At 45.1% G+C, this 22,532-nt stretch overlaps 2 protein-coding genes and 1 long non-coding RNA gene across 11 annotated transcripts; 2 read left to right on the forward strand and 1 right to left on the reverse strand.

Moving 5' to 3' along the window:
- Positions 1–4,967: 4,967 nt before the first annotated feature.
- LOC148819238 (apelin receptor A-like) lies at positions 4,968–6,217 on the reverse strand. Its single transcript, XM_088935469.1, has 2 exons — positions 6,184–6,217; positions 4,968–5,518 (listed from the first exon to the last, which is right to left on the reverse strand). Exons 1-2 carry the CDS (start codon positions 6,215–6,217, stop codon positions 4,968–4,970), a joined length of 585 nt encoding a protein of 194 aa, XP_088791595.1.
- Positions 6,218–6,731: 514 nt separating this feature from the next.
- Positions 6,732–8,162, forward strand: LOC148819239 (uncharacterized). The gene is made up of 3 exons (XR_016094338.1): positions 6,732–6,778; positions 7,018–7,052; positions 8,142–8,162. It is a non-coding gene; the product is annotated as an uncharacterized LOC148819239 (long non-coding RNA).
- Positions 8,163–9,624: 1,462 nt separating this feature from the next.
- Positions 9,625–21,467, forward strand: LOC148819240 (ATPase MORC2A-like). Of its 9 annotated transcripts, none has more exons than XM_088935377.1 (6): positions 9,625–13,568; positions 15,912–15,972; positions 16,836–16,973; positions 17,863–18,039; positions 19,136–19,229; positions 19,552–21,467. In XM_088935377.1, exons 4-6 carry the CDS (start codon positions 17,894–17,896, stop codon positions 19,885–19,887), a joined length of 576 nt encoding a protein of 191 aa, XP_088791503.1. In that variant the 5' UTR covers positions 9,625–13,568; positions 15,912–15,972; positions 16,836–16,973; positions 17,863–17,893; the 3' UTR covers positions 19,888–21,467. The 9 variants fall into 9 exon arrangements, with proteins under 9 accessions (XP_088791503.1, XP_088791507.1, XP_088791509.1 ...); XM_088935381.1 differs by having other exon boundaries at positions 9,625–10,607; positions 13,280–13,568; positions 16,836–18,039; XM_088935383.1 differs by having other exon boundaries at positions 9,625–10,607; positions 13,456–13,568; positions 16,836–18,039.
- The last annotated feature ends 1,065 nt before the right edge of the window (positions 21,468–22,532 follow it).

Below are 22,532 nucleotides of genomic sequence, written 5' to 3' on the forward strand. Positions count from 1 at the left end.
TACAGTACAACATCAATAAGTGAGGCACATTATCCAATCTATAACCCATTATGCTCTACATTATGCTCATCTCACTGTCTCTTTTAGTTATTCTTACAAGTTAACCGCATGCTAAACCAGCCTACCTCTCTGCTGATTCTTTAATTCATATAGGAGTGGTAGGATTGGTCCAGGTACAGCTAACTTGAACCTGCAAAATGTCCATATATACATCTTGTTCCAGGGTCAACTTTCATGTTTATGGTTGATTTAAGAGCAGTATGAATTTTTTGCCCTTTTTTAAAACACAACACAGCCTAAAGTGTCACTGCTCAAAGTTAGCTTGCTTCTGTCACCACGTACTGTGGAAAAGTGACAGTAGTGTTTCATATATATCAACAGACAGAGAGATAGATAGACATAATCATAATGACATATGTGTTACATGGGATTAACAATGACACACATAAAACACCATCCGCCCATTTTCTGTTCCACTTCAATTCCAATTCAGGGTCACAGGGGAGCCGGAGTCGATCCCAGCAAGCAAAGGGTGCAGGACAGGGTACACCCTGGACAGGATAACAGTCCATTGTAGGACAGACACACACACATACGCACACCAGGGACAATTTTCCCAGAAGCCAGTTAACCTACCTGCTTGTTTTTGGACTGTAGGAGGACGAAAATATCTAAGTGTCTAAGAAACAGCCATTGATAGTCACACTTTATCTGAGTAAAGGAGATCAGGAGATCTATAGATGGCAAAAAAATAGTGTTCACTTGTATTCTGTCTTGTGCAGCTCCATGTAGAGATTGCCTAAAGCTCTGAATACGTCTCCAATGCCAAAACAAAAGCCCAAAAATGTTCCTAATTCTGACTGTCACTTTCTACAGTGAGGAGAGTATTGCAATAACATTTTATGGAGCCCAAGAAGAGTTAGATAAGGAAGGAAAAGACACATTTCTACACATCTTTCACTTTTGATCCTCACTTCAAAATGCAATAAAATTCAGATTTTTTCTGAATTAAGGTTAAAGACTGCAGGTTTCAAAATCAAACACTTCCAGTCTAGATTTATTTCTGTTAATAGGAGTGATCACAATATTTCTTATTTGAAGAAAATGTTTTAAATTCTGTTTTAGCTATAAGGAACCTCAGTAAAGGATTTAAATCTTACACCTTCATGAAACAAATTTCTATTTTTAAGCCCTTAGCTTCCTACAGGAATTCATGCCAAGATTATTATTAAAATTATTAAACTATGTAATACTTGACTACAAATAATTTAATAATTTGAATATGTGGATTAAAAGAAAGAGGTGAGCCACAAAAAGTTCATCTTGAACCCCACACCCCACACATCAGTGGACTTGAGTTTATCAGCCACCTCAACACTCAGCACAAACATTGGCCTGTTTTCAGAGCTGATTGGCAACAATTGTCAAAGGATTACAAATGAGACTGTGTCCAACTGAGCTCATTAAAGGAAAACCACGGACTGAATAATAGTTCATTATTCAGTGTTGAGTTTAGTTTCTTGAGGTTTTATTGAGCGTTCCTTTTCAATAAAACCTCACGGAAGGAAAAAACAGCAGTATGGAAGTGAAACAAGTTTTCAAAAAAACTGAATCGTCACTTACTGCTGCCAGACATTATTACTGGATTATCCAGACAGAATTAGGACAAAGCCAGAAGGAAGGTTAACACCAAATTGAAGAACGGATGCTCTTCAATTACACAGCATGAACAATTACACGGTAAGATTTTTACTACTAATTGATCAGCACTTTGCAGGAAGAAATTAAATGAATAGTTCAGGTGAAAATAGGGGGAAATAATTAAGATCTTCAGACCTGCTTGTGTTTTCAGCCACATGTCGCTAATATTTCTCCAAGGCCTAAATGCTTTTAATTCAGGTTGTAATTTTACTTGATTGCCTGACTCAATAAGCTGGCTGCCAGAGGAATCGATTCACAACTTCCTGAATCAACCATTTTTAAACATCTTATAAAGCACACATTCTGATAACCAAATAATCACCTGTGCAGTTCAACTGTTAGTAAGATGTTAGTCATCTTTCATCATCTGTATTCATCTGGTAATATTCTACAGGTCTTACAACAAGTGCTCACAGTCAAATGCCATACATAATGACGGCTGAGGGAAACACATACCTTAATCCTCTAGCAAGCTCAACAGATTGTTTTAGTGGTTACTTGGGAATGCAAATGACAAATCATCAGTTTTCTTGTCTCCGAACACTCTGGTTGGCCTGCAAGTTACTTCATTCATACAGAATGAAGGGGCTTAACTCAGCACTCGTTTTGTCCTGATGTCATGTAGAACGTGTTGTGGTTTGTATGTCCTGTGAGATTTCATGTGTGGTTTACCACTGGCTGACAGTTCTTAAATGTAATACAGTGGCCTTAAAGTTCAAAAGAAATTCACTGCACACCTGCTAGGACATGAATCTTGTAACTTAAGATCTGACAGCACTTGTCAGGCTTTTTTGTGTCTGTAAAGCCAGAATTTCTGGTGACTCCAAGGCAGCATATCCCTAACAATAGAGGTCGTTTCTATCATGTTCTTCAACTTAGACATGGTCCTTACTACTGCAGGTAAAAGCCCCATGGATTCTTCTGGAATGTAGCAATTAACACACTTAATTTAAGATTCTTTCTTGTATGCACATTCTGAAGTTTGCTATCGGATTGCTGACATGAAATTATGTTTGTCTTAGGAGAACACACCTCAATACATCACTCACTCAGGGTGCATTTTCAAATGTACAAACTTTTTTTTGTGGAACGCAAGCTTAATATTGTTAAAATACACAAGTGCATATAATCCTAATAGAACTGCAAGTCTTGTTAAGTATTAATAGTAATGGTCAGGATTAAAGACACATGAATGAAAGCTTACATACAGTACGTTGTAGTGGACTGCTTCATTTTTTTAAGGGCACCAAGTTACATAAAGTCAATGGAGCAGAGAGCTTTTGTACACAATTCTACAGTAACAACATTTCATATCACCCAGCATAATTATCATCCAGGTGGGGCTGCACACTGGTGGTGGTGAGGGGGAGTCCCCATTACCTGTAAAGCGCTTTGAGTGGAGTGTCCAGAAAAAAGCGCTATATAAATGTAAGCAATTATTAATTATTATTATTATTAATTACAGAAGTCTGTTGTATAATATATGATTGTTTAATTTGTGTTAAATTGTTGCAGTGTTTATGAACTAATATACTTTGTAAGGTTGGGATGAAAACTCTTATTGCATAGAAATGCTGTGAAAAGACTTTTTTACCTCTGACTGTAGTATGAATCAATTAACTCAATAGTAAGACCAGTCTTTCTCAGCGCTTGTGTAGTACATCATTTTCTGAATTTGTGCTTCCCTGTAGCATCCTAATAAGGCACAAGAATGATGTATTCATGCTATATGTGAATGGTGGTTAGTTCCTGGGAGTTTTCTTGTTTGAGTAGATGCACATGAAGTGATGTAATATCTATTAAAGGGTCCTATAACTTTCCACTCTAACAGTAATGTGAACTCTGCCCCATTTTTCCAGTATTAAGTGAACTATTTTACCTTAAGATTCAAGCCCACCTGTCACTTTATTCATATTCTGGCAAAAAACAACACAAAAAATACATCGTGTCTGGGGAATTATTGACATCTGCTTGACCACATTGCTGCAGGCAGATGTTTAAAAGTTAGAGACCAGACTCTGCTTCTTTTTCTAATTCCTTTATAGTGCATTTTTAACATGCCTGGCGGGCTTGCTGAGACACCCTTGCTTTAACTCAGCCAAGAAAAAGAATTTCCTGGAAAAGCTCAATATCCCAAAAGAACTGCAGTCATTATTTTCCCTGTGCTTTTTTTTAAAGCAGCAGGCTGCTCGGTTCCTCTCGTCTTCAAAAACTGAAACAACTGCACAAATGAGCAAGTGTGGGAAGAGACACAGCAGCACTAAAGGCAGGGTGACATTCACACGGCCAGCAGGGATTGAAGAAAGTTAAGAGGAATATTTTAAAAACACTTTTTATTTACAAATAGGAAATGCTAAAAAGCATCCAGATACAGTAGTTAGTTATAGGCAAAAACATACAATCCATAATACAAATCCTTAATTTCTGAGACATTCACAGCAAAAGCCACTTACAGATGATAAGTCACCCCAGCTCCAAAGTCATGTAACAACAGTGCATTCAAGTCAATTCGTAGCCATCATCTCCTAGACCTCTGCTCCCCCTCCCAGAAAAACATTTGGCAACAGCCATCTGCCTGCCCGACCACCTCTGTCGTCCGACATGTTAATTCAACTGCAACACCTTCCTTCTAATCACACTCACCAGCCCCTGGCCCCTTTCCTTCATTAGCACAGATTAGCAAAAGTGGAGACTGGGCTGCACAATCTTTCTTCTTTAAAACAAGTGCTAAGGAAACAGTACGACAGCAACAGAGCACAAAAAAACCTGGAAAACACTCGGTACATTTTTCTTTCCCAGTGTGACCAGGCTGAAACTTCACTGCCAACAACTTATGACCTCCCTCTCATCTCACTCCTCCTGTCCAGAATTCAGCCCTGGTTGAATTCTTTACGGCAATTTACAGCATGTACTCTTTTTAAAAAAAAGGCAAGCCAGAAAAAAATAAGTCTTTGAAACACATTTACCTCTTTCAAAAATGTGTACAACGCAAGCGGCTGGAGGCACAGCCAGCTGGCCCCAGCGTTGTTTGTTGGGGGAACCCCTCATAGCCCAGGTATAAGCGCGTGGGCTTACCCCAATAACAGAACAAGTCCACACATTGGGTTTTCCAAGTGTTACAGCCCAGCGAACAGACCGGGTTTTCAGTTTTTCAAAGTCCCTTTCTCCCACAATGGGGGGAAGGTGATCTCAGTCCGGGAACCGCGTGCTTTTTTCTGCGCGCCGGCTCCGTGCACACAGTCTGTCGCCCCCAGGAGCGGGGCTCCCTACACCTTGGTGGCCAGCGACTGCACCTCGGACTTCTGGGTCTGCGTGCTGAGGGTGGACGACAGCGAGCTCATCTGGCCGTGCATGGCCTTCTTCAGGTTGAGCAGGCACAGGCACTGCGAGCGGAAGCGCAGGTCGAAGAAGGCGTAGAGGAAGGGGTTGAGGCAGCTGTTGACGTAGGCCAGGCAGGTGGTGTACGGGTGGGCGTGCAGCAGGACGCTCAGCAGGGCGCAGGTCTGGGGAAGCACCTTCAGGTAGATGAAGGCATCCAGGCTCTTCAGCACGTGGAAGGGGGTCCAGCAGAGGGCAAAGACCGCCACCAGGGTGGTGATGATCTTGAGCAGCCGCTGCTTCTTCTGGTCCTCCTTGCGGAGGTTGTTGAAGTGGCGGGTGACGGTGCTGCCGATGAAGCAGTAGAACGGTGACCTCTGAGTTTTTGGACAATGTGAGTCATTCAGCACATTCAGTGATGTCTGTGGTTGGCGCTTTGAGGTCTTGCTCTCCTTAATTCCTTCTAAGAGCAGCGGGTGGCTGAATTCCTGTCCTAAAGCTGTCGGGGGTTGGTGCATACACTCACACGTTTTATGCGTTTTTGGCAAAACCTGAAATTTGCTGTGGATCCAGTCAGGCTGAATGGCTTCCTGTTTGGCTGACTTGGGACTGGAACACACTGCACTTCTCGACTCTAGTGTCTCGAGTTTGATTCTGTCTTGACGTGCTCTCCGTGTAGCATTTACAGTTTTTTTCTCTTGGCCATGTGGAAGCTCCAGGTGATAGATAGATACTTTATTGATCCCGTGAGGGAAATTGCAGTGGAACAGCAGCTTCATGCAGTCAACACAGCATAGTGTAACGAATGATACAATAATAATACAATACATACAATACAGTCAGTACAGTCAGTGAGTGAGGTGCTCCAGTTACCTTCCATAGTGGAATGTAGGAATGTTGTCTGAGGCTACCAGGTAACTCTAAATGGTCCGTCCTCTGCCTGAGTGAATGTGTATCCCATCCATTATCTACACATTATCTATACCACTACAGGACCACACTGCATTGTGGTCCTGTATTGGTATAAACGGTCCCGAAAATGACCATGTGGTTGTCTGGACTATCAAGATGTCTCCTGCACAGCCCCCAGTGTCAGTGCAGTTACAGTGGACCTTGGCTGCCCCCTGTTCGGCTAATGCAGTTTGCTGTTCCACCAAGACTTGCCGTTCTTGCCGCCAAGTCTTGGTGGAACATTCATTCTTGCCGTCTGCCATAAGACTGTACAACGCATCCACCTTGCGTCTTGGCAGAGGCAACATCGACAGTGACCTGTTTCTGGACTAAACGCATCTACACATCTACTGCTACATCTGTTCTCTTTCTTTTTCTTTTTCTTTTTCCCGTTTACAACCACTTTTTGTGCAATATATGCCAGGGACCTGTGCAATACATTTATATTTATATCTATAGTTACATCTATATTTATATTCATATGTGTGATACGATTTTCTGTGTACTGTTCTGTTCTAGTTTGTTCTTGTGCGTCCGGACTGTGAGTAACTCTTGTACTGTATTGTATGTATTGTACTATTATTATATATTTCGTTACACTGTGGCTGTGTTGTGTGTGTTAAGCTGCTGTTGCACTGCAATTTCCCTCACGGGATCAATAAAGTATCTATCTATCTAAGACAAGTTATTATTTTAAAAAACTCAGTATCGTTGTCGCATAATTTGAGTCAGTCATTTCTTTTCACTCTTTCAGGACCACTCACGAGTTCCTGTTTGGAGCCCTAGCTGAGCTTGTGAACAACGCAAGGTACAAATCCTCTTTCTAGCCTGCTTTCTTCCTTTCATCCTGGCTCGCTGTTTGTGTAGATGTTCAGCTTAGCGCAAGGTTCTCAAAGGGAAGGTTGGTATGTTAAGCTTAGTTAAGTTTAGTTCCGTTCATAAATCAGTTGAGGTAGTGCAGAAACTGTCATTTGTAACCACAGAATATCTATCTGCTGCCTCTTCCACTTCCCACAGAGCATATCTAATGTTGTTTTGTCTTTGCAGGGATGCGGATGCTAAAAGAATAGACATCTACACAGGTAGTTTTCACATACTGCGCTCAACCATCTGTTTCTGGTACTGTGTCTTCAAACAGTATGGTCTGTTTGTCTGACAGCTGAGTATGGCGGTTACTCTGACTTGTGATCTGAACCGAGAGGAAGGTGTTTTGGTGTTTTTATGTTTCCTCAGGCGCTGGCTGTGCTGTAGTTATTATGAGGACCGCCGCTGCTTGCAGAAAGAGCAGAGTAATGTGATGTGTTCATGAAAGAGCTCTCAGCAAAGGGAACAGCTGCAGAAGTACAGGAGCCCTGAGAGCGAAAACCGTATTTGCAGATTTTTTGTCGAAAATATTTCGAAAAAAAGTTTCTTCTATGCCTCTTTTAAGTTTGTGGCCACTTATCTTAGCAAGCAGTAGGAAGGGTTCTGACTAATAAATGGAAAGTATGTTGTCAGGACATAAGCCTCCATCTGTTTGTAATGTGGAATCGCCTGTTGCTGTCACCATCTTCTTCATGCCTCATTTCATCAGGTTAATTTAGAAATATAAAGCTCAGCGGCTCACAGTCTTGAACCTTAGCAATTTGGTAGGTTTATGTTTTTGCTGTGCATACCTTAGCAAATTAAAACTCTCACTCTCACTCTCAATGGATTTTAAATCCAATTTTGCTCTTGCCAATCGTTTTATTGTTCTGGCCAGATTGTGGGGTGCTTCTATGTTTTATTTTAAACTGACTTTGAAGTCACCTGTTGACTTTTGTTCTGTATATATTGCTCCAGTTAATCACGTTTGGAGAGATTCATCCCCGTTTCCAAATGAGGCAGAGGGTTCATAGCTCTAATTTTATGAAAATATTTAATTTGCAAGTCTTAATGCATCTATCTTACGAGTTTTCGAAAGTGGGTAACGTATTTTAAATTGCTAGGTGCTCACCTTCTGAGTAGCTGAACTGGCTAAAACAAGCAAGTTCACATAAAAGGCCAGAATCGTAGGTCATTTTCGGTACGTGTATGTCAAAAGTGGGTAAGCCTCATCCGTAAGCTCCTCATGCTGTCAGGAGTAAGTGTCTGTCTCTGTAGAGCAGGGCGGTGTTATCTCTCTGGCCCACTTTCTGTCCTCTCCTCTCCAGAGAAGAAGCCGGAGCTGCGTGGTGGGTTCATGCTGTGTTTCCTTGACGATGGGACTGGAATGGACCCCAGTGAGTACAAGCCTTGCTGTGGATTTAATCCTCTGTTTGTGTGTAAAACAGTTACCTGTCAGCATTCATAATGGATGTTAATTGTATGAAAATCTGCACATATACAAATATGTTCAAGTAAGTAGCTGCGTCAGCAAATAAACCTTTACTTGTTCCATATTCAAATATGTCATGGATATCCCAGTGACGCAGTTTTTAGTATTGATGCCTCATAGCACGTGGGTTTCCTCTGGGTGCTCCATTTTCCTCCCACAGTCCAAAGACATGCTGGTGGATTCATTGGATTCTGGGAGAATTGTCGCTTGGCATGAGTGTGTGTGAGTGTCCTGTGATGGACTGGCGACCTGTCCAGGGTGTGCCTTGTCTTGCACCCGCTGCTTGCTGGGATAGACTCCGGCTCCTCTCTGACCCTGTACTGGATAGATCGGTTAGAAAAGGGGGGGATAGGTGGAAACATGCCACATGCTCATTTCTCTTGTGAGGTTTGCCGCATTCGTTTTCGGTTGCAATGTTGTGTTTTGTCAGTTCATTGAAAGACTGAGTTGTCTTTATACATGTGACCCAGCGGTGAGTTACCGTTAAAAGAACCCGAAATTACTAGGGAGTTGTAACGGTATATACGGTGTTGTTGCCCTATTTACACCCTAAATACCCGCTATATAAATGCAATTATTGCTACTATCCATGCAGTCCTTCTCTCTGTTTGTAAATGTACCCAATTTCCCCAGCCTTTGTGATGCACAGGGTTTATTTTAGTTCAAAGGAATCCTGGGTCGTGGTTGTTTGCCTGTTGGCCACAGGGGGGCGCGTGTCTGCGGAGCAAGGGGGTGTGAGCAGAGTCGGGGAAGAGCGCAGTACACTCCCTCCACCACCACGCTGCCCTCCGCTGTCTGCGCCCTGAGCTCCGTCACTCTCCCACTCTTCTGCTTCACCGCAGGCGCCGAGCCGGTCACCTTCGTCTTCTTGGGCTGCGGCTCCTCCTCCTCGCTGTTCTCTGCCTGGGGGGGGGGGCTCTCTTGCGCTGGCTCCCTGCGGGCGTTGCCTGCTTTGCTGTGCTCTGTGCGGCGGAGGGAGAAGAGGGGAGAAGGGCTCATACAAGGCTCATACCTCTTTGCTCGGGAGCCGACAGCAGCTGGCCGTCAGCGGGAACGCTCCCCCTCTGCATGAGCAGGCTCGTACTCAGCTTGTACGCCGCAGTGTGTCAGAGCCGTCACAATCACCTACAACACATACTTCTTACACACCCAAGGAGCACTCAGTAAATCTGATGTGCTTTTGCGGTTTCGATTATCCAGAGCTGTTTTTGACATATTCGGTATTTTGTGTGTGACCCAGGGTGAATAGCGGCCTGTTATGCCAAATCCACTAGATGGCGCTACCTCTTAGCTGGCGGCTCCTGTCAGGTGAGTTCAGCGTTCTGCGCATGGGCAGTAGGGACTCAGAAGCAGTGAGTTACCGTTAAAAGACCCCGAAATTACTAGGGAGTTGTAACGGTAAATACGGTGTTGTTGCCCTATTTACCCCCTAAATGAGTATAAAGGGGCACTTCATAGGATTGAGACAAGAGTAGCGAGATGGATATTAGATTTTAACGGAGTACACTGAGGCGGTAGCCAGTTTTTAGACAACTACTCGGGCTGGGGATATCTGTTTATTGATTTGTAAGTAATGGGTTTCACATGCTCCTTGTATTTTCTGTTCCTTCGTTCTTTACAGAGATTTATGTTTAGCACCGTTTGTTAAGTGTACGCAATTGTAAGTATGATACTAATTATGGTCGTAATGTAGTTCTCAGGGAGGGCTGAGAGGTGACCCGCGCAGCCTGGGAGCGGCTTATTTCTGCCCGCGCTGCGTGGTGAGTTGTTTGAACTTCAACTGTGATGTAATTTATTTATTTTTTTGTTGTTCAGTGTAGATGCGTTTCTGTAATGGTCAGATGGAATGTAAAAAACTGTAAAACTAAACATGTTTTCTTTGTTTTCCCCTCTGCGTGAAAGAACCACTGCCGTATTGTGTGTATATAAAAATATTGTTATATGTCATTTCTTTTGTTATTTTATTTTTGTTTTTTAAACTAAGAACAGATCAGACCACATACTCACCTAGAAATAAAGAACCCCAAAATTATATTGGTGTCCTGTGCTGATTATTCTTTGCCAGGCTACACAATTTTGGTACCAGGAGTGGGGTTTCTGATAGTCTGGGGGTTCTGACTCTCACAGTAAAGCGGTGGTGCATAAAATACGGTAGTGGTGAAGACAGCTGTCCAAGGAGGCTGATAACGGACGGAGAAGGCCAGGTCCAGAGGTCCAGTGGCCAGTGTGCTGGGAACCAGACGACACCAACGGCCAGTGGAGGACGTCTTCTTGTCTCTTCAGACTCATCTGCTGAACTGTGGTATTCCAAGATTGATGTTTGCACAGAGACTGTGTTTGTGAACAGTTCCCAAAATGTCAGGTGATGACAGGGATGATGGTGCAGCAGTTGATGGTCGTGTAGTTACGGAGAATGGTAATGGTGACAACCTCCATGACTTGAGGTCTCAAGTAGAAGACCTAGTTAGAAAATATGACCAAGCCATGGCCACTATTGCTGCACTGGGTCCTGAACCAAAACGTTCATATGTGTATGTACCTAGAGAACGTAATGTACAGCCTTTTAGTGGTGATATAACTAAAGATGGTTGCTCCGTTGACGAGTTTATCGAAGAAGTTGAACGAGTAATCAGAGCCAGGGAACAGACTCCTGCTGAGCAGTATGACCTTGTGTTATCATTGTTGAAGGGTCCGGCCCTAGAAGAAGTACGTTTACGTATGGGTGGTGAATCTAGACAGGTCAGTGATATATTCAGTTACCTCAGACATGCTTTCAGGGAGAAGCGCAGTGTTTCCCAACTGTTGCAAGCCTTTTATGGCTGTAAGCAAAGGGAGGGGGAAGATCTTTGCAATTACTCTCATTCTCTCTCTCGCATGCTCGGCGCTGTGTTAAAGGTATCGCCTGATGTAGTGTCGGATGAGAAGCGAGCTATCCGAGATCAGTTCATAGAGGGGGTTAGGGATTTATCTCTATCGCCCAGGACGCTGCAACACTGCTGCTGATGCCCTCTCTAGGCAGCCATTTGCAGGGGAGCCTGAACCTGACCCTGATGATGTCGAATATGATGATTGTGTGGCTATCTGTAATGTTGTCAGCAGAGGCACACCCCTGGAGCCAGATTTGGTGGCAGCCGGTATGAAATGCTGCAAAATAAGACAGATCCGTGTTTTGGAAGCGGGAGTGGATTGTGATAACTTGAACAAGTCACAGAGTAACACCCAAACTTTCCCAGGGTATACAAAGAAGGAGCTCCGTCGGTTTCAAGATGCTGATCCCTCTCTCAGTGCTTTCCGGATGTTCTGGAATAAGTAGAGAAAACCAGGGAATAAGGAGAGATCAAAGTTGCCTAAATCTACCTTGTCTTTGTTGAAACAGTGGCACCGGGTGCGAGAGCTTGATGGGCTATTGTACAGGGTGATCGAAGATCCTCATGTTGGTGAATGTTTCCAACTCCTCCTGCCTGATTGTATGAAAGATCAAATATTGGAAAGTGTACATGACCAGATGGGTCATCAAGGAATTGAACGCACTCAGAATCTGTTGAGACAGAGATGCTTTTGGGTGGGCATGTATAATGATGTGGAACAGTGGGTCAAGAAGTGTCAATGGTGTATCCTGACCAAAATGCCACAGCCAAAAATCCAGGCACCCATCAAACCATTTATAGCTACTAGGCCTTTAGAGGTTGTCGCTGTCGACTACACGGTCCTCGAGCCAGCCTCTGATGGGCGGGAGAACGTGTTGGTAGTTACTGACGTGTTTACCAAGTTTACACAGGCTTTCCCGACTCGTGATCAGAAGGCAGACACTACAGCAAAAGTCCTCCTGAAAGAATGGTTTATGAAATTTGTATGCCCTGAAAGGTTGCATCGTGACCAGGGAAAAACCTTTGAGAGTCAGGTAGTTGCAGAGCTGTGTAAACTTTACGGAGTGAAGAAAACACACACCAGTCCTTTCCATCCTCAAGGAAACCCACACTGTGAACGGTTCAACAGGACCCTACATGACCTTTTACGCACGTTGCCTCCTGAGAAGAAGCGCCGTTGGCCAGAACATCTGCCGGAGTTAGTCTATGCCTACAATGTGACACCTCACGCTAGTACGGGATATTCGCCTTACTTCCTTCTGTACGGAGTGCATCCTCACTTACCTGTTGATGCGTTACTGGGCCAGGAGGAGGTGCTGGATAAAAGACATGATTGGCTGGTGGTCCACCAGGAACGGTTGAACGAAGCACATGCCCGAGCTAAAGAGTACGCAGAACAAAAAGCTGCGGAAAGAGTTGCACTGCAAGAAGACAAAGTGTTCTTTCCCCCAGTCAGTGTAGGTCAGCTGGTTTATCTGAGACACAGACCGTTGGGCAGAAATAAGATACAGGATGCTTGGGGACCTACTGTGTATAGGGTGGTAGAGGTGCAGGGTACGACACACGCAGTGGAACCATTGGAAGGTGGTCCTATAAAGCGGGTACACAGGGTTAATTTAAGGCCATGTGTGGGCCCTGTCCCAGCCCCCAGGTGTGTTAGAAACCAGTCCCCCACAGGAACGTCTGTTAGTACCCTTTCAGAGTCTCCGCCAGAGTTTGTAGTGTTGGAGGAGGTTTCGCTTCCAAGATTAACTCGGGAGGTGTTCCCTGAGTCATTAGATGTTGCTAGTGATGAGGATCTCTGTGGTAGTGAATCAGAAGTGTTCTCTGAGCCTCTTAGGTTTGAACCTGCTCCTGAATCTACAGGTGCTGTGCAGGTTAGGACTGAGGCTGACACCGAGCCTTCTAGGGCTGAGCCTACTACCAGCTTCTCTCCTTGTGACCGTGTAGTAAATGTACCTACTCCTGTTCCACGCAGAAGTCGTAGGGCCAATGCTGGGGTGCACACTAATCCTTTTCATGAACCCAAGTCTGTCTGTAATGCGATCTCCTTAACTCCAGAAGTCTTTTCCCAGATGATGGCAAACTTAAGTGCTGTCCTTTTTAGGGAGGCAGTCAAGGGGGTGAAGGGTTGATAGGCACCGGGACGTTGACTATGCAGCAGGGAAGCCTGGCAAAGAATAATCAGCACAGGACACCAATATAATTTTGGGGTTCTTTATTTCTAGGTGAGTATGTGGTCTGATCTGTGCTCCTTGGGTGTGTAAGAAGTATGTGTTGTAGGTGATTGTGACGGCTCTGACACACTGCGGCGTACAAGCTGAGTACGAGCCTGCTCATGCAGAGGGGGAGCGTTCCCGCTGACGGCCAGCTGCTGTCGGCTCCCGAGCAAAGAGGTATGAGCCTTGTATGAGCCCTTCTCCCCTCTTCTCCCTCCGCCGCACAGAGCACAGCAAAGCAGGCAACGCCCGCAGGGAGCCAGCGCAAGAGAGGCCCCCCCCAGGCAGAGAACAGCGAGGAGGAGGAGGAGCCGCAGCCCAAGAAGACGAAGGTGACCGGCTCGGCACCTGCGGTGAATCAGAAGAGTGGGAGAGTGACGGAGCTCAGGGCGCAGACAGCGGAGGGCAGCGTGGTGGTGGAGGGAGTGTACTGCGCTCTTCCCCGACTCTGCTCACACCCCCTTGCTCCGCAGACACGCGCCCCCCTGTGGCCAACAGGCAAACAACCACGACCCAGGATTCCTTTGAACTAAAATAAACCCTGTGCATCACAAAGGCTGGGGAAATTGGGTACATTTACAAACAGAGAGAAGGACTGCATGGATAGTAGCAATAATTGCATTTATATAGCGATTTACATGTTTCCAGGAAACCCACTTTATCACCCACTGAAGTGCTGCACCTTCTTGGGTGATGCCTCTCGCCCTTTTTCAACACTATGCGGCAGATCAGGTAGAGATATGAGAACTCCCTTCTGTGGCATTAAGGGGGTGTTTTAAGACTAAAGACTAAATTAAGAACACAAGATGACAGACTTTGGGCAAAGGAGCCCAGTCGTTGTTTGGTTTTAACTGGACTTTTGCTTAGTTTTCACCTGTGTCTTTTGAGGTGTGTTTCACTGTTCATTCTGATGGATTTATGGAAATGGTTGAAAGCCAGAGTGAAATTTAGCTAGGACATCACGGGTAGCATCCCTGCTTTTAAGCACAGTGCCTCTGCATCTTTAATGACCAGCTCGTCGGGATGTCTGCTTAATATCTCATCTGAACGATGGACTTTCCTGCAGCGCGGTGTGCTTAACCAATGGAAATGTTAAAGGCGTCGCAGTTGGACCTTGAATAATGATAATATTATATCAACGTGGGGAAGGTGAGGGCCTGAGGTTTCTGCACATCCCTAAGCTCCCCTGTCTGTTCTGGTGGCGGGTGTTGTACTGGACTGCCCCTTCTCCGGAGTCACGTGCGATGTGCTGTCCTTGAATCTGCAGAGCGCTGGGAAGCAGATGCCTGGCTCCAGACGGAGGACACTCCCTCCTGCTGAGAGCACGGAGGAGGAGGAGGAGGAGGAAGAAGAGAAAAGGCCAAGCTCTGGCAAAAACAGGCTGGCGGCTGCAATTGCGCCCCAGGTGTTCAGAGCAGCGGCCGAGCCAAGCGCTCGGAGAGCCCAGAGCAGTGTGGTGGTGGAGGTACGCTGATCCCCCGACGGGGCGCGGTTCCGAAAAGCCCTCTAGGCGGTAGCCTCCTTCCCCCAGCACAGACAGGCGGCGGTGTCTGGTCTCAGTCGCTGCAGCAGAGCCTGGCGTGTGGCTCGTCCTGCAGCCCTCTCTCTGGCAGGCAAGGCCCGCAATTCTGCAGTTCTGTGGGTCTCAAGCTGACGTCATGCGATACTGGAAACGTGGACGCGCTATCGCAGTTTTTTAGCCAAGATTGGCAATGATGTCGGTAGCTAAAACATTTCTGTTACAGCTTGGTGCACCTGACACTTTCCGTGTCTAGAGGTGATGACATTTTATAGCTTTGCTTCGCAAATTTTCCTTTGTGATGATGACTCCTTATGATGAACCACTGCCTTTTGCCAAAATGATGTACTATACAGCAGTAAAAAAAACATAAAGCCAGAAAGAAAAGATCTAGTTGGCTGTGGCAATTGTTTTGGGGAGCAAAACATCCCAAATACTACACATCCGGCACTACACATGCATCCGGCGCCCTGATAAATTATCTAGATATGATAAAGGTTCTTGGTATTCATACATCTGAGTATCCAGATTGTGGTGTATTTAGATAAAGAATTTGATGAATTCTTTGTGCTGGTGAGAGAACGCCAGCTTTCGCTTTCTCTAGCACGCGGTGTCCTATCCGAGCTCTGAGCTCTTGGTTATTTAATTGAACCTGAAGTTTAAACTAATTGAAGCTTTTGATGCATTTCTGTTCTTGAACGTCGGAAGATGGTAAGAACAAAAACAAAAGTAACTTGAAACCTGTACCCATTTGGAGTGCATTTAAAGGCATTTTTTAGCCCTCCTCTCCTCGTAGTCGACAGGATCTGATGAACCAAATTATTACCTTCACTTAGGGTTCAGTTAAGCAGCTGGAGAGCTCATCTGGAGTGGAAACCTGGAGGCTCTGGGGCTACGGTGGGGAAAGATTTGCTCTGGCGTTTGAGACATCAGCTAGTGGTTTCATTTCCAGAGCCAGACCCTGCTGTGCTTAATGCCAGGCTTGTCTCTTGTGTTGGCAGATCACGGACAGCAATGAAGAGGAAGAAGAAGCAGGAGTGGATCTCAAGGCAGCAAAGAAAGGTGAGCAGCTCTAGAGAGCTGTAGGAATCCACAGGAGGAATGTTAAGACACTGCAGCCCAGCCAGTGGGAGAGCCTGGCCAGAGTGACTCAGACCAGTAAACCTTTGCTTTAACTGAACATTAGATAGTGTAACATGTTCTTGTACAGCATACTTTTAAATAGATTTAAAAGCCATGAATGGCAATGGAGCAGGTAAAGGGTGGGCAAATTGCTCATGGTGGGTCTTGTTTGTGTTTCAGATGCTTTAACAATTTTTTTTAATACTCGTACGTTTTAAAAAGTAAATTCTAAAATAATGCTAACCATGTAAAAAAATAATCTGTAAGATGCATACATAATAAAACAAGGTAAAAATAAATACTACATAGATTTAAAATTCAGGAATACCAATGGAGCCCTAATGACAATAATAAACTTTATTTTATATCACTCCCTTACAATTGGCTTGTCAAAGCGCTTTACAGAAAAACAATGAGAGGAAAAGCAGAATTACACAAGCTACAATGAGGGATTAGAATACAGCAAAGGGGCACACAGAGCCTAGTTAAATAAAAGCCCTTCTACATCAGTTGCTTACACGGGTGTTAGTTGCGTGTTGTATATGTATTTTTTGTCATAGCATATTTTGAGAAAAAAATGAAAAAAAAACATTCATGATTAAGCAGACATTTGGCAATAACAGACACCTCTTCTCATTTATTAGCCCACTGAGCTGAGGGTGTACTGTAATATAAGAATTCTGCCTCCACTGCGGCATCCTCGTTTGGACCGTGCGTGATTGTGCTCGCAGAGGTGAAGGGCGCGAGTCATTGCAGGGTCGCTCTTTCAGGCCGCCTACAGTGTCCCCTTTGTCTGCTGATAGAGGCTTACTAGTGGAAGTGAAGGTGAACAAGGAGTGGTTCACCGGCCGCGTCTCGTCTGTGCAAGCTGGCAAGCAGGGCGTTCTCTGGAAAGTGAAGTTTGACTACGTGCCCACTGCCATCACCCCTCGTAGCAGGTGGTAAGTATCCTTTTCCCTTCGGGAAGGCTTTCCCGAGTTCCTTACAATATGGTTGGAGTAAACCAGCAGGTAGACGGATAACGGTGTCGGATTGCCATCTCCGATTTCAGGGATTTCTTCAAGGTTTTTCTGCAGAGCACTGGTTCACAGTAGGGGAAATGGTAAAAAATGACCTGTTCCGAGGTTAACCCTGAAATATTTGAACCCTGCTGCGGAACGTTTTGGAGGCCACGCACACAAAGCAATGCATTGTCACTTCACACAAATAGAAGCAGCAGGCAATGGTGTGGAGTTTATTCTCATGGCACACTTTCTTTGACCTTTTTGCACATTTGGGCAAGAGCTTCTTTGAATAATTGAATTCTTTCCATTTCTATAAAATAGTCATGCTGGTTACATTAATCAAGGTCTTTTTGACAAGGGTAATGTAAGCAACACAGTGCTTTCTGTAATATGTCCATAACAATTACTAATCCAGTTGGAAAGGTTTTAGAATAACCTGATATTCTAGTTTTCTGTGGTGTACAGATGAGCTGTACGTGAAAAGTGATTTAAACATGCTGCCATGTTGAGGCTAGATATGCAACCACGATCCTGAGGATAGGCAACGCTGATCTAGCTGATCCTGCTCGCCAGGCGTTGATCGGCAACCCTGAGCCTGCTCACTAGGAATTGTCTAAGGCAAGGTGCAATTGGTGGACAGACAATTTTCAATAAAACGGAACGTGTCTTGGCGGCAGCAACAGCACAACTGTCTTGAATGTACTTGAGCTGCCTGCCTTCCAAAGCGGGGTATGAAATAGCCAAAGAAAAGAAGTGGTTACCAGTCCTCCAGAGCCCAGGGATGTTGTCCGTGATGCTGCTGCCCTTCTCACGGTCTTGCTGGCAGGGTGCTGAAGGGCAGTGATGATGTGCGGCTGATGCGTCCTCCAACGCCCGAGTCCCAGAGTCCCAACACCTTGGAGGACATGGAGAAGGAGGAAGGAGCCCCCACCCGAATGGAGCCCGACACCACCCAGCCCACGGCCAGCCGGGAAGTCATCGAGAGCCTGGTTGTGAGGATGAGGTAGGCCAGGGGCTGAGTAACAGGCTGCGGAGAGGGTATCCGACCGATCCCGGGGCTTCCGGACCTCTGTGGCATCCTCCCCTTTTCTAACCACTTTATCATCAGGGTCACAGGGCAGCTGGGGCCTATTTTGGCAGGCAGCAGGCAAAAGGTAGGGTACAGTCTGGACCCAGTCCATCGCAGGACACACACAGACACACACTCACACCAGGGCCAGTTGACCTACCAGTATGTCTCTGGACTGCGGGAGGAAAACCATGCAAACACTGGGAGAACATACAAACTCCACGCAGACAGCACTGTAGGAATTAAACCGGGGCAGCAATGCTAATGATAACCACGGAACAAGTAAAGGTTTATTCCATTCTTTACTTGATCCATTGCAGCCTAAGCATGCTGTTGTAGCACCCTACTTGAAAGAATGATAACCATGCTGCCCCTTCAGCGGTTTTTTATTACTTTTATCCCCATCCGATTTGGAAGTGCCAGTAGTAATTTCTGCACTGTGCAGGACCCATGAGGAAGGACACGCTTGTTCCTCTGACGCGCTCGTCCCTCGAGCGGGCCACCTTGTGGCACGAGGCACAGGGCCTTAAGGGAGAGGGCTAGTGCACATTGCCTCCCTGACTAACATCACCGCCGGCTTGCAGCTTCCCATCGCTGGAGGCGCTGATCCGCGGAGAGATTCTTCTCCGCCTCACCACGACGCCTGAATCGTCTGCACTCGGAGCATCTCTCTGTACCGGTTCAGCTGTGCAGGAGTGTCTGGCTCCCGTATATATAGAGATGTACAGGGCGATTGCAAAGTTAGTTCGCCTCTTCAAACACAGTTACCCTGCAGACTGTTCTGTGAAGCCTTGGTATTTCATACACCTACAAATGAGACCACTGGGGACTCGTGTTCTCAGGTAATCCACATTTTTTCAATGGACAAGTGAAAAGTGCTCTGATTATTCCAAGTTCGGAGAACCAAGTGTTTATGTACTTTTCCTTCAGTCTTCTCCATAGCATATTAATATCTTTCCTGTACTTTAAAGATTCTTATGGTTGCAGACACAATTCTGTAACATATTTCCCTTTGCCTTAATCCTTCCAGGATGTTGCTACGGTACTTTTTCCCTCCGGATTTCCAGATCCCTAAGGATGATGTCAACACCATGACTGCAGAGGAGCTGGTGGCTTTCCCAATGGTAGGGAGCACTCTGGGATTGAGCAGAGAGCCTGCTGACACGAGGCTGCCGTTAGATAACCATTCATCAACAGGGCATGGGGGGACGTCCAGGGTTCACCAGGGAACACTGGAAGACAGCATTGTTGGTTATATAATTGACTAGCGGTTATTACACCTTCTTACATATTCTAAATATGAAAACTCTAGAAAGTTGAATTTAACACATAAATATTTGTGTTTGTGAGGAAATTGTAAGCATAAGTTAGATATTATATCTTAATACGCGACGGTCTCGGGTGGGGCAGCTGGGCTGACGCCTGCGCCGTGCCCTGCCTCCACAGAAGGAGTATTTCCAGCAGTACGAGCTGGGGCTGCAGACGCTGTGCAATTCCTACCAGAGCCACGCAGACGCGCGGGCCCGGGCCGTGGTGGAGAAGAGCAACAGCGCCGAAGCCAGGCTCCGCGAGACGGAGGAGAAGCTGCAGAAACTGCGCACCAACATCGTGGCTCTGCTGCAGAAAGTGCAGGAGGTGAGAGCAGCGCTGCAGCCAGGGCTGGGCTCCCACGCGCTGTTCACTCGCTGCCTGGACACGGGACAGCTCGTAAGAATTATCAGGCCACTGCTGGGAAAGTGGCACCCACTGTATCCAAGGTTTAGACCTATTCAGTTGGCGTGAAGCACCTTGGATATATCTTTCAGGCTGTCCAGCTGAATTACCTTGCTGGGGCAAATGCTACTGCTTTTAAAGTAAATAATAGTTTTATTTTCTTTGTTCATCGAATGTTGTTAGCAAGCACACGTTTCTGAAATCCCTAAAGGGTATTTTCTCCCTTTACGAGACGCACCAGACTGTACTCTTGACTGTCAGATCCGATACTTTTGTTTGGAAGTGACTCTTTTCACTTCACATTACGAATTCAAATGTAGATTTTCAGCAGTTCCGCTATAATTTTTGGCTGCATTGTGCCGAATAGCAGGCACCACAGCTTTGGCTTAATTTAATCCTCTACCTTGCGGGACATCGATATCAACACGGATGATGAGCTGGACGCCTACATTGAAGATCTGCTTACTAAGGGAGATTAAGAGACGCCTACTTCTTACGTCAGCCAAAGGGACTGATCACAGACAGCATAGCTGGCTTGGGCCCGTTCACCCTGTTCCACTTCCTGGAGTCGTCTGTTCTTCTCTTACATTGTTCTGCATTCCTAGAGACCAAGGCGTTTGTGGGCAGTGGCACTGGAGGGTCCAGGAGAAGGGGGCATCGCAGTGGTGGGTCAGTGGCTGGTTGCAGCAGCACTTTGGAAGCAAAGGAGCAGAAAGACTGCTTTTTTTTTTGCAGAAGCTCTCTCCTGCAGGGAACAGGGCTGGCACCACCCTCCCTGTGTGGGCAGTGCTCACCAACCCACCCCGAGCCTGAAAGCGAATCTGCTTTCGCTAATCTGTGGCTAAGCGGGGATGGAGGAATAACGCTAAATGGCATTAATTGTACCAAGGTAACAAAAACTACACTGCATTCAACTTTTAAGGACAGCCAATTGAAAGGGCAGAGGAGGCTGGAGGATGCTGTTTGGTTGTGGACCAAAGTAGCCTACGGAGATTGAGCTGAGCTGGGAGAACCGTCTTCTGCTTCCAAAGAAACTAAGATACCTTGCCTGGATGGCTGTGGTGTTCTCCTGGACCCAGGGAAAATGTGACTTTTACAGCTGAGCTCCAGTCTGTTAACATATTTCTGTTGGACGACTGTTTATGAAAAGCGCATCACCTTCCCCACGGTTTTTAAATTCCTAATTTTTAGTTATCACAGTTCAAAATTTCTACATTTTACCTAAAATAACGTAAGCTTTCTTTGGACTGTTTGTTGTTGTCTGTGACAACTTCACGTCAGGTCTTGCTCAGACTAAAGCTAAACCAGTAATGACCATTGTCAGAAAGTCACTATCGCACTCCCATTGTTGCATCTGCTGTTAAAAAAACAGATTTTCAAAGTAAGGTAAGACTGCTTTGTATATACCACAGGGTTTTTAAATAGCCATACAAAAACAGAGCAGGTAATAACTGCGAACTAATCATTCTGGATTTTTTCCAACTGTAGCTGATTTCAAGGATGTTAGCCATCATAGTCTACTGTGATGATGTGCATAAGATAACAGGGTTTCTTTGAGGCTGTCGTCTTGTGAAATACCATCTGTACTCTGATTTTTATTCTTGATGCAGTCACCTGTTCTCCAAATTAAATCCAAACTTTTAACTAAATGCAGGGTGCAATTTCCCGCTGGTTTTTTGACTGCTGTTTTCCGTTTGTCAGAAGCTTTTACTCCTCACTGCGGAAAGCAGCCTTCGATCTAGATGGGGAAATGTCTGTGAACAGGTGGATTGAAGTCTGGGTTTAATACAGGAAACTTCTACACAGTTTTGTGCTATAAATCCACTTGCAGATGAAAGGATCATTGTTAGTTTCCCAGCTTTAAATTATAGTTTTTCTAGCTACGTTTGAGCCCAGCAGGATCAGATTTTGCTCTTTTGGGGTCTGTTAAAGGCACAAGAAATAGTGCCACAATTGTTCCCTTAACAAGATTAGAGCATGTATATGAATAGGTCAGGAAATAATACTATCTGTAAAGTGTAAACTGTATAACTAGTGTTAACAGTCCATCTTTGTTGTTGCCTGTTCTCAGTTTTGATTACAGCCTGTTAACCGTTGTAATCCAGCCTGATTGACCCATATACGTTTCTTGGGTTCTGTGATTTGCAGCCTGAACAGTCTGCCTGCTGGGATCTGTTAACTGTCCATGTTCATGTTGAGAGGACAGTTCAACACCTTCAAAAGAAATATAGTTTATCAACCAAAAGTGTGGGCTACCTCCACAGGGATGCCCTCAAGCCAAAGTGTTTACTGGATTATCAGTATAATGTTTTTATTTCAGTCCAATCTGATTAATACACCAAATTCCAACTCATGGTTGTGTTCAACACATTGAAGGAGGATCATTTCAATTTCAGATTACCCAGAAACAGGCTAATGTGCGTACAGTTCAGTATACAATTTTTTCTGATCCTCTGCCTTCTCTGAAACAACAGGTTTTGGTTTTTTTAGAATTATTTTAACAATGTTAAAGAAGAAATAAGTGGTTTATTAAAAATGGTGGATTGATTTTTTTGAGATACTGTGATGGACAGATTATTGGAAACACTGAGCTGTAAAAGTTAAAACCCTAAACCTAAAAACTCTAAGGAGGGAGAATCAGTTTCATGTGTGATTTCTTAGTGTTTCAGTATAACAGCTCACCTGGCTTCACTTTTAAAAATTAAATATGTTCA

Source organism: Atractosteus spatula, chromosome 17, assembly GCF_055471065.1.
Source record: "Atractosteus spatula isolate fAtrSpa1 chromosome 17, fAtrSpa1.hap1, whole genome shotgun sequence".
Classification (NCBI taxonomy): Eukaryota; Metazoa; Chordata; class Actinopteri; order Semionotiformes; family Lepisosteidae; genus Atractosteus; species Atractosteus spatula.

What these genes read in the sequence shown, in the direction of transcription:
- LOC148819238 (XM_088935469.1), bottom strand. Translation starts at nt 6,217, where the DNA reads ATGAATGTTCCACCAAGACTTGGCGGCAAGAACG. An exon ending in AAGACTTGGCGGCAAGAACG is followed by an intron (nt 5,519 to 6,183) that starts GCAAGTCTTGGT and finishes AACCCCCGACAG; the next exon opens with CTTTAGGACAGGAATTCAGC.
- LOC148819240 (XM_088935377.1), top strand. Translation starts at nt 17,894, where the DNA reads ATGCGTCCTCCAACGCCCGAGTCCCAGAGTCCCAACACCTTGGAGGAC. An exon ending in AGCCTGGTTGTGAGGATGAG is followed by an intron (nt 18,040 to 19,135) that starts GTAGGCCAGGGG and finishes TAATCCTTCCAG; the next exon opens with GATGTTGCTACGGTACTTTT. An exon ending in AGCTGGTGGCTTTCCCAATG is followed by an intron (nt 19,230 to 19,551) that starts GTAGGGAGCACT and finishes CTGCCTCCACAG; the next exon opens with AAGGAGTATTTCCAGCAGTA.